Here is an 11,163-nt window from a genome sequence, read left to right on the forward strand (position 1 = left end):
AAAAAAAAAAAGAACATTATAGTTTATCCCGGATATTTTTATCAAATGGTGACTTAGCATTTACTTTCAGAAAATAAATCCTCTAATACCTTTCTTTAACTAAATTGGGTTGACTATTATCAAATGTGTATAATTATACACCATACAGCTACATACAAATATAGACATAATTCCTTCCCACTGGCTTGCTACCTAAGTCATTTGGGTCCCAGAGGTGTTGGGAGGGAGGAGGGGATTTGCTCTGCTACTGCCAAATTCCGATGCTCCCAATCCCTTCCTCATCCTGGTGGGTTGCATAGCAACCATGAATCAGACACAGTCTGAATTAGATGTCTTGCATCCTTTAGGTTGAAGGTGGGGACTTGGCAGAGGAAATCTGTAAGCTCAGACAGCTGCCTTTGATTCCCTGCAGCTTGTTCCTTTCCCAGGACCCTGAGAGGAAGACCGAACCTTAAACACTGATTTAGGCTTATTTCTTCTTGAGTCTCCAACGTTTGTCTCTGTTAACTCTATAGCCTTTTCCCAGTTAAGTTCGGTGAGATGAGGCCAGTGGGGATCAAATGTTAAAAGCTGCCAGATATCATCTCATGCTCTCACACTTGTGAGGACTGACTTCTCACTGAGTTATCAAGGAAAGGGGGGGTTGGGGGAGTAAAATGTGCCACCTTACTTATGCCTTCCTGTGATTGGAGTAAAAGTTGCATTTATATCACATATATTGCTATGAAATCAACCACGAGTGTTCACATATCCCTATTACTAATTAACAGAAGATGTCGGTAGACATATCCAGGGTCCTGATTTCTTCCAATAACTAACAAAGAGCTAAATACAGAAGAAAAGGGACGTTCTCCCAAGGGCACAGGGCACTGGGTTTCTTCCCCCAATTCTGATGTGCGGAGTGAATGAGAGTCTGCAGCACCGTGGGGACTCACCAAGGTCGTCTATCTGCTTCAGGAGTTCGACAGCATCGAGTCCCACGGAGAACTTCACAAAAACTTGCACAAAGGGGTTCCGTAGAGTATTCTAAAAATTAATAATAAGAACCAGTTTCAATATGAGAAGAAAACAAGTTTAATCACTGTCACTCCGAACACAACCTTGGAACAAAGAAGCAGACACCACTGGGCGTTATTAATGTACCTGCTTTTGGGCTCTCGCACAATGATGTGAAAGAATGAACTTTTGTCTTTAACATAAATTGCTCAGATTTCTAAAAGTGCCCTGAGGGGACCATAATTATTTTTAACCTCAGAGAATTATATTCAATTAAATAGAATTTTTCTCGGTGCTAATAAATGATTTCCTTTTAAACATATATTATAAATAATGTGTTTCAGAGTACATTTCATCCTCCAGAGGTTTAAAAAAAAAGGCAACTTGTGACATTCACAAGGTCTGCATAGAGTCTGACCTCACAGTTGTTTTGTATTCTAGTTTCTCATGCCCAGCTGCGAGGCTTCCTATTTCTGGCTCCAGGTTATCTTTCTGTGAAGTGGGGGATAAATGACTAAGCAGAAATGTCAGTGTCCATTATTGTAACACCATTCTGCATCGAACAGCAACAACTATATGGCCATGGAAAAATACAGCAATAAAACCAACCTAATCCGCTGAAACACTGAAATTTAAAATAATAATATATTTGCAACATTAAGGCTCCTGTGGCAATTTTCAAACCTAAAGGACCTAGCTTGCACTAGGTATTCATCATTAGCCTTTTTCACTGTGAGCTTGGCACACTGAAGATTTTTTTTTTTACCACGCCTCAAAGTGAGCATTAGCACGCATGCGCACACGTGGGCACATGTGCTAATGATTGAACCCAGAACCTTGGTACTATGGAGCAGCCATTGGATAACATGCCACATGTCATGTCATCTGCTAATGCCACCAATGTCAAACTTGCTGGACATTCACAGAACTAAGTTTTTCCTTGAGAACTGAGAGTAGCAATTTATCCTTCTCTGGAGTAAAGATACTTCAGTTAGCTGCTAATCCCACTGTGAAGACTGCCATTTAGGTTCTAATAAATTCTGCACGTTGGAACTGTTGTTGTATACAGAGCACGTCCTTTGGTAATTCAGCACTTTAGCCAACAAAAAATTTCCTTAATAAAATACTGTAAAAAAAAAAAAGCCAGGTGTGGTGGCACATGCCTTTAATCCCAGCACTTGGGAGGCAGAGGCAGGCGGATCTCTGAGTTCAAGGCCAGCCTGGTTTACAGAGTGAGTTCCAGGACAGCCAGGTCTACACAAAGAAATCCTGTCTTTTTTTTGTAAAACAAAAACCCAAAAAACAAAACAAAACAATACAATGGGCGTGCTGTTTTCTCCCCCTCAATAGAAAAAAAAGGATTTTTTGTTTTTTTGAGTGGGGAGGAGAAAGGAGCAATCTTCCACTGAGAAGAATAGATAGAGCAATAAAATTCTATTCAAGAAACATTGCCATCTGAGACTTGCCAGGAAAGATCCACTATAAAGGTGTAGTTGAACTTAGAATAGTTATTTCATTAATTGTTAAACTGAATAGTACACTGTAGGGAACACATTTGATGAAAAAATGCCCTTCACTTTATAGTTATCAAGCATATTAATGATGTTTATATTTATTTTCTAATTCACACTGTAAATGTAACTGCATTGACTGTTACTCAAAACAAACCGAAGAAAGCAAGCAGCTTCCGGGTGCAATTTTCCTGACCAACGTTGATGAAAGGAATCATTCCTTCTGGGTTTCATTTACATGGCATGATGGGAAAGACAAGATTTCTTTTCTTTTCTTTCTTTTCTTTTTCTTTCTTTCTTTTTTTTTTTTTTTTTTGCCAAAATATTCTTGGACTGCATCAGTATTATAGGGAGCACCTCTCTGCAGTGGAAACCACTCCCTCTTGAGTGTCTTGAATATTATCATTCCTGCAGGTTCTCTTTTCCAGCTGCTCACAGGCTAGTCCTGCTGCCTGGTCTTCAGTGGTCAGAAGTCCCTTTTGTACTTGGAACAGTTCCCTGCACTGATTTCAGCATCTTCAGAAGAGCCTGCTTCTTTTTACAAGGATCCTGAACCATGCTTTTCAAATCAAAGTGCACAGGGCTGCAACGTCAAACCTGTAACTACTCTGGCATGAACACCAAGAGTGGCTGAGTGAGGACTAAATTTGTAAGGCACCATTTATTAGAACTTTTTTTCTAGGCGTGCCTTTTGCTCCCTTACAAAGACTTGAATTTGAGACACTTACCCATCTACATCCATGAAAGCATCTTAGGTACAATCTATGCCCCATGCTTCAACTAAAGAACTCCTGATGCTGAATGCTTTCTGCAATATTAATACTTTAGAAATTCTAAACACATTAACTATCAAAGACTAATTTAAAAGAGAGCCAGGGCCTAGCAAACACAGAAGTGGATGCTCACAGTCAGCTATTGGATGGATCACAGGGCTCCCAATGGAGAAGCTAGAGAAAGTACCCAAGGAGTTAAAGGGATATGCAACCCTATAGGGGGAACAACATGATGATCTAACCAGTACCCCGGAGCTCTTGTCTCTAGCTGCATATGTATCNAAAGATGGCCTAGTCGGCCATCACTGGAAAGAGAGGNCCATTGGACTTGCAAACTTTATATGCCCCAATACAGGGGAATGCCAGGGCCAAAAGAATGGGAATGGGTGGGTAGGGAAGTGGGGGGCAGTATGGGGGACTTTTGGGATAGCATTGGAAATGTAATTGAGGAAAATATGTAATAAAAAGAATCATTTGATAAATGATTATAGCACTAGTTATAGTTACATCTGTGTGGAAGAGTTCTCACTTCTGAAGCAGTAGAGAGGCGGGAACATGGAAAGCGAAGGGTGGGGTTATAAATGTGAATGAGAATCCTGCTATCTTGTCTCAGACCCTATCTCTAGAGAGGAGGTTATTCTGATTTATTGAATATGGATGCTAAGTTACTATCTTCACGTAATCAAGGTGATTAGAATATCAGAGAATTGTAATTCCCAGTAAGGTGTCCGACACTGTGGTCCCTTACCTGGAGCATTGGGATCGTCTGGTTCAGCAGGTGGAAGGAATTCATGAAGATTGGTGACTTATCCATCCACTCCTGCGATTTCTCTCTTAATTCCGCCAGCTGTCTTAGAGTTACATTGGACTTAACAATGAAGAAACAAGAGAGGTACCATCAATTTGTGGTTTTCATGTATTTCAATATAAGACTTTTTTGTGATATTAAAAACAACAGCATTAAAAGGTAGAGTTGGTTTTAAAAAGAGAGAGAAAAAGAAACACCATTGTCAGGTTGTTTTTATGTGTTCCAAGCTTCAAATGATACATCTTGTAAGGACCAAGATCCTTTATTAAAAATTATTGGAAATGTAGAGCTTGCTTCATTTCCAACATGTTACCAATGTCAAATTTGACATATCAATATTAAATAGGACCAAATTCTCCCACATAGTGAGGATAGTCTTCTTAAATTAAATGTTCTAAGTTAGAAAACAAGAAAAGATAGGTGTGTCTGACTCTTGGCCCTGGGAACATGTACATCACAGCCATTTAGGAAACAAGTCAGACAAGAAATATTCAAATAGAATGCAGCCAAGCATGGTGGTGCATGTCTGTAATGTCAGCACATGCAAGCTGAGGTAGGAAGATCCCGAACTCTCAAGAACTGCATGAACTACACAGCAAGACCCTAACTCAATTAAAAAAAAATAATAAAACAAATCAATAAAATATTCTTCAGCCCTCCAAACCTAGACCTTAACCTTAGTGAAAGAAAACAACATGTCGAAATGTATGCAATGTGTTCTGCTGGCCACAGTGTTTGCATTAGCACAAAACTAAAAATGTACCTTGGAAATAAAATGAATGTCCAGCAACTGGTGATTAAATAAATACATTCCATGCTATTAAAACATTTCTTTAAACGTCTTTAAAAAGCAAAGAATTTTGCTAGCTCTATTGCACTGAAGGAGTTTTTTAACCACATAAAAGAGAGGAGATTTGAGTCAAGCATAAAAGGGAAGGTCCACACTTGGAGAGTGAGAGTGACTCATCTCACTTATACAAAATTATGTGGTGTTCACACCCAGTAAGACAAATAAAATGTTAAATGACAAAAATTCAAAGCAACAGCGCTCAGTGGAAACCTGTGCATTTTACGTAGTCCCAGCGTAAGGTTAGACTCATGCCAACTGTGATTTAATGATCAGGTAATGTTAAGGCAGATTTTTTTTTTTTTGCTTTCTTTCATTTTTCAAAGAGTTGGTATGTCACTCAATCCATTATTTCTCTTTTGAGAGGGGTGTCAACCTCTAAAGACTCCTGTCTCAGCTTCAAGGCACTGGGTCTACTGTGTGCTCTGCATGTCTGTCATGCATGTCAGCGTTTGGAGGCTGATTATGGGATGGATCCCCATGTGTGGCAGTCTCTAGATGGTCCATCCTTTTGTCTCAGCTACAAACTTTGTCTCAATAACTCCTTCAATGGGTGTTTTGTTCTCAATTCTAAGAAGGGGCAAAGTGTCCACATTTTGGTCTTCGTTCTTCTTGAGTTTCATGTGTTTTTCAAATTGTATCTTGTACCTTGGGTATTCTAAGTTTCTGGGCTAATATCTACTTATCAGTGAGTACATATCATGTGAGTTCTTTTGTGATTGGGTTATCTCACTCAGGATGATGCCCTCCAGGTCCATCCATTTGCCTAGGAATTTCATAAATTCATTCCTCAAAGCCAACTTTAAAGTGACAGGATATTATTATGATAAACTGAGGCAGGTGGTAAGTACAGGTCCTGATGACATTGTCCTTCTCAAGATGTATCATTAATGAGAATAAGAAATATTAAACTATACAACCTACTATGGAGCCAAGAATCTATACTTTAAGGGCTATTTTTATTTGAATGAGTTATATGATCACCCTTTTTCTTTCTAGTGTGATTTTTATATATGCTTCTAACATTCGAGTCATTGAAAACTTTTTGGCTTTCTTAGATGCAGTGAAAAGTCTGACTTCTAGCTGTATCTAATTTTATCCCCAAATGTCATATGGTTCATTTTACCAAGATCTCCCACCCGTCATCACCTAGATCCAATGCCATGCACACCTAACTCGGGCCAAAGGAAGGAATTGCCCAGAGTTTCCAAAAATCACAAGAAATGATGACAGCAGAGAAGACATAAGCCAGAATCATCTAAAATAAATTTAGGAGTTGACTACGTTAAAACAGAAACAGTACCCCCACATAAACACATTGAGTTTAACAACCAAACCTTTTCCATAATGGCCTTTGTAGTTGGGTTATATGGTGAATATAAAATCTTTCCCAACAACATGGGTTTCAAGAAGGCCCAAATCACAGGCCCAGCAGGCATGTTAATGATGTCTTTGTAAAGGGAGAAGCAAAATGGTGCTGGAAGATAAAAGGAAGAAAATAAAATAATCCATCAATCAATTAATATACACAATTAATATGCAACAATCATTATAATTTAGAGGAAAGCCAAAATGTCATATCTAGGTACACATTCCAAATCCACTTATTCATGGAGACTGGGTACAAACTATATAGCCTAAAATTTATGTCTTAGCAATTTCTACTTTGGTAACAGATATGAAACATCTGGTATTGATGTAAGACAGCCAAGTAATAATTGTTCTTTAGGTGTGAAAGTTTAAGCTGATAAGCGAGCCTAGAATAAATGATGGCATTTCACCAGGAAAAAAAAATACAAAGATTTCAAAACATATTTCAAAATTGCTTCTAGCATAAATGTTTTACCACCACTTAATTTTCTAAAAATATACAATACCCGACTCCCAGAATGGAACCAGATATGTAAGAGACACTCATAAGATTTTATAGAATGGATAAAAAGATGAATGCATGAGCCAACTCAATTGCTATACTAAATATCCATATATCACCTGGAAGAGTTCCTCAGATCACACTTTGTATCTCAAAGTTTATAGATCAAGTGAATGCCACTAAACAGTTATGCTCAGCTGCACGCACGTGGCTCTACTGTACACCATATAAACATCTAATGCTAAAAAGTTAGGGGAAAATATAGACCCAAGCAAATTTAAAACAAGCTTTTGCATTACGTACTGGCAAGAATTCGTAGTTATGACCTTGCTGTAGCCTACAGACCCACAGAGCTGTGCAGGCCAGCAACAATGTTGTCAGTTATGGGCTGCCTATTCTATGGTAGACTCCTATAGAATCACATCACCTAGGATGTAGAGGCTGGTACTCCGGGTTGTTAGGACGTTCCCACAATGACCAAGTCACCTCATGATACCTTTCTCAATGCATATTTCTAGGACTAAAGGGATCTATGACCCTACATTTTTTCATTTAGGGAACCCAATAGCTCTGAGACCTCTAAGTTCAGTGACCTTGGGCAAGTGTTTTTTATCTTTGGGCTTCACTCCCCCTCAGTAAGATGCAACAGGGTAGACATTACCTCATGGGGCTGCAGGGACGAGGGCATGAGTTAACAGGCAGAACACGAAGTGAGTCCTGCACAAATGTTTGCTATTTTTATTCTGAGGTAAAATGAATACTTCATTTAAATGAAAAGCAGCAACAGAACATGTAATGCTCTTGTCATTAAGAATAATTATCATACCTAATTTGAGGTACACTTACTAGCATTTAAAGGAATCCCGTATTTTGAAGCAATTTCTTCTTTAGTTAATTTATAAGTGAGAAAATCCTTGGTGTGGTTGCCTTTTGGCTTCTGGGAAGAAGGCAGCATAGCAGTTAAGTACTCGGTGGTGATCCCTTGGGAACACAGAGCCTGGGAGATAGTACTAAACGATCCTGCTGGTGAGTTCATTCGAGTGTTTCTGTACATGGCCTGGGAGACAATGTCCAAAAAGTTATTGATGTTACCTGATGCTACCTGAGCTACGTGTGCTCATAGAATGAAAAAGTAGTAGCACTCAACAGTTTCCATAATTTCTTTAAAGTGTGAATTGCAAACTTAAACATAGAAATGACACCTCGCTGGTTTAAGTGCCAGATGTGGCTAAAGTGGGAGGTTCTCTTCTTGTGAGTTTGTGTCTTCTGTGTGCTAGATCAGTAGCTGAACTTATTGCACCCAATCTTAAATAAAAGCCAGCCTGACAGGAATTATTTCTCAGGAAGAGCATGACTGAGTGACTCTTCTACCTGTGTTAATGGAACACTCCTGGGCAGGTGCATTTGTCTCAGGGATCTCATTTTGTCCAGCAGTGGATGTGTGCCGGAAGCCAACTGATTGAGAATCTCTCTCAGCTTTATGAAAAGCTCCATCATCCTTTCCATTGGCTTTTGATCTTTCCTTGGGAAAAACACCTAATGGGGAGAGAATGAAAAGGAATGATTTATGTGGAGGCACTGGAACCTCGTGGATGCTTGGTAAGATTATAAGACAGAAGAGCCACTTTGGGAAATGTTTTGGAACGACGACTGATCAGTCAAATGGAGATATTTACCAAACAAACCAGCCATTCCATTTCTAGACAGTCACCCAAGCAGAGGGAAGACATAAACCCACAATAAAGGCTGGTATACAAACCTTTATAAGGATTTTGCTTACAACAGCCAACAGGTGGGGAATGGGAACAATCCACCTGAATTTACCTTTAAAATGCAATATAATATGGACATATCAAAAAATATGCTGATACATGTTACAACATGTCCCAAACTTGAAGATACTATATTAAATGAAAGAAACCAGATAGACCAGATACTGTGTGATTGAGTCAACTGATTCAAAAGGCAAAGGCATAATTTGAGACTACAGAGATTGTATGTTTGAGCTCTCCAATGAAGGATAGAAATGCTACCCTTTAGGGGAATACTACATGGTCTTAACTGCTAAGCTATCCTTCCACACCCCAAGTAAGGTATTGTCAATGTCAGAATGGTAAATATCTATTGTGCAATGCCTTGCATATGTGTATGCTATTGCTCTAAAAACTGTGTTCCTAACTACACATATACAAATAAATAAAAGTTAAAAGTAAATTAAAGATTATAAGAATAAAAAAGAATAAAGAGGTTCTAGGCAGACAAAAAAGATGTGGGAAAGAAAAGCTCTTTAGAGCATTCAAGACCAGAAATGTTACCATGATGTGCACCTGTTCGTGTTCGTGCACACACACACACACACACACACACACACACACACACACACGTACTTAGCTGTGGAGCTGGCCATGGGCGAGTGCCTCTCTGCTAAGATCTCAGCCAGGAAGATACATATGTGCAAAGAAAGGGGTGAGTGCTATGGTGAATGAACTATCTGCTCTTCAGATCCTGCGAGCTGTGCTTTGGGGTGATACCACACTGCCATGTGCTAACCATGGGCCTAAGGATGGCTGCATAGTCAATGATTCCTAATGCCAAGTGTGTGCAGATCATAAGGCTCTGGTATAGGACAGAGCCTATGGGGGGCGGGGGGGGGGAGGAGGAGGGAATGGAAACCACTGGCTGTTTGTAATGAGAGTGGTGACACAAGGTGACTGACACTTTTCAAGGGTCCCTCTGCTGCTTGGGAGGAGTTGGGATGGGATGCAGGAGTGCGATGAGTATATAGGATGGGCAAGAGTGAGGTGAAACGCATGTGCAGAACATGGTAAACTGTAACTGATTCTAAAGCATTTCTATCCCCTCAGCCTCTGGATTTTCTAATATTTAAGTGGGGAAAACAGCATTTTCCCCAGCTTTTTGCCTGCCATTGGAACTCCTTCCCCTCAAAGGACTGCCTGCTTGGGCTTTGGTGGGAAACAATGTGCTTAGTCCTGCTGTGACTGGATGTACCAGAGTAGGGTGGTACCCAAGGGGGGCTTTCCCATCTCTGAGGAGGAGAGGAAACAGTGGAGGGGGAGGGATCTGTAAGAGCAGGACTGGGAGGAGAGGAACAAGGGGAGGTGTTATCAGAATGTAAAGTGAATAAATAAGGAAGTGGAAAAAAAGAAGATGTATGCAATGTTGACTCAAGTATAGACTTCGGTAGAGGAACCTTTTCAGTTTTCCAGCTTGTACTTTTGTCTCAGTCCTGTGGTGAGTGAACACTTCAGAGCATCTGCTCATCGCAGCAGAGTTTTGCTCACTCCTCTCCATGCCAACCATGGCCATAAATAATGGCTGCTTCTTATTAAATTGATGAAGGAAATGCAAACATTCGCATGTTGAAAACACCCCCAAAGAACCTTATACATTTTTTGAATTTAAAAATCCTTTCAGTGTGTGTTTTTTTACTTGCAATGTTTAAACAGTGTGAGAAAGTACCCAAAGAGCTAAAGCGAACTGCAACCCTATAGGTGGAACAACAATATGAACTAACCAGTACCCCGGAGCTCTTGTCTCTAGCTGCATATGTATCAACAGATGGCCTAGTCGGCCATCACTGGAAAGAGAGGCCCATTGGACACGCAAACTTTATATGCCCCAGTACAGGGGAACGCCAGGGACAAAAAATGGGAATGGGTGGGTAGGGAAGTGAGGGGGAGGGTGTGGGGGACTTTTGGGATAGCATTGGAAATGTAATTGAGGAAAATACGCAATAAAAAAATATTAAAAAATTTTTAACCTTTTCTTTTTATTTATTTACTTATTTACTTGTTTACTTATTTATTTATTTGTGTGTGTGTGTGTGTGTGTGTGTGTGTGTGTGTGTATTTTGCCTGCAAGTATGTCTGTGCAGCAGTAGGCAGTGCCCGCAGAAGCCAGGAGATGCTATCACAGCCCCCTGGCATTAGGATTATAGCTGACTCTGAGGTGCCATGTAGGTAGTAGAACCCAGGTCCTCTGAAAGAGCAGCCACTTTTCTTAACCACTCAACTATCTCTCCAGCTCCCAATCTTTATTTTCACTGTACTCAATAATGTTTACGGAAAAATAAGAAATAATAATAGATTTTATGTTATGGTACTAATATAGTATTTTTACCTTGTTTTTAGATATACAAAGTGACAGTAGACACAGCTTGGTCAGTAGCTTCATTCTTGAGCCCATGTTCACACATGTTCACATGTGCAGTACATGATCTTTGGTAGAAGTCACACATGTTCACATGTGCAATACATGATCTTTGGTAGAAGCCACACATGTTCACATGTGCAGTACATGATCTTTGGTAGAAGTCACACATGTTCACATGTGCA

The 11,163-nt window shown here is 39.8% G+C and overlaps 1 protein-coding gene across 1 annotated transcript in view; it reads right to left on the bottom strand.

The window, feature by feature from the left end:
• The window catches only part of Abca12 (ATP binding cassette subfamily A member 12), a 170,531-nt gene that overhangs the window by 63,578 nt on the left and 95,790 nt on the right, over window positions 1-11,163 (bottom strand). The window contains exons 15-19 of the mRNA XM_029475357.1: window positions 8,180-8,344; window positions 7,655-7,865; window positions 6,273-6,412; window positions 4,029-4,148; window positions 936-1,026 (exon numbers count right to left, since the gene is read on the bottom strand). Of these exons, the coding sequence (XP_029331217.1) occupies window positions 936-1,026; window positions 4,029-4,148; window positions 6,273-6,412; window positions 7,655-7,865; window positions 8,180-8,344 (727 nt within the window). The remainder of the gene's footprint in view (window positions 1-935; window positions 1,027-4,028; window positions 4,149-6,272; window positions 6,413-7,654; window positions 7,866-8,179; window positions 8,345-11,163) is intronic.

The sequence above is a fragment of the Mus caroli genome, chromosome 1, assembly GCF_900094665.2.
Source record: "Mus caroli chromosome 1, CAROLI_EIJ_v1.1, whole genome shotgun sequence".
Taxonomy (NCBI): domain Eukaryota; kingdom Metazoa; phylum Chordata; class Mammalia; order Rodentia; family Muridae; genus Mus; species Mus caroli.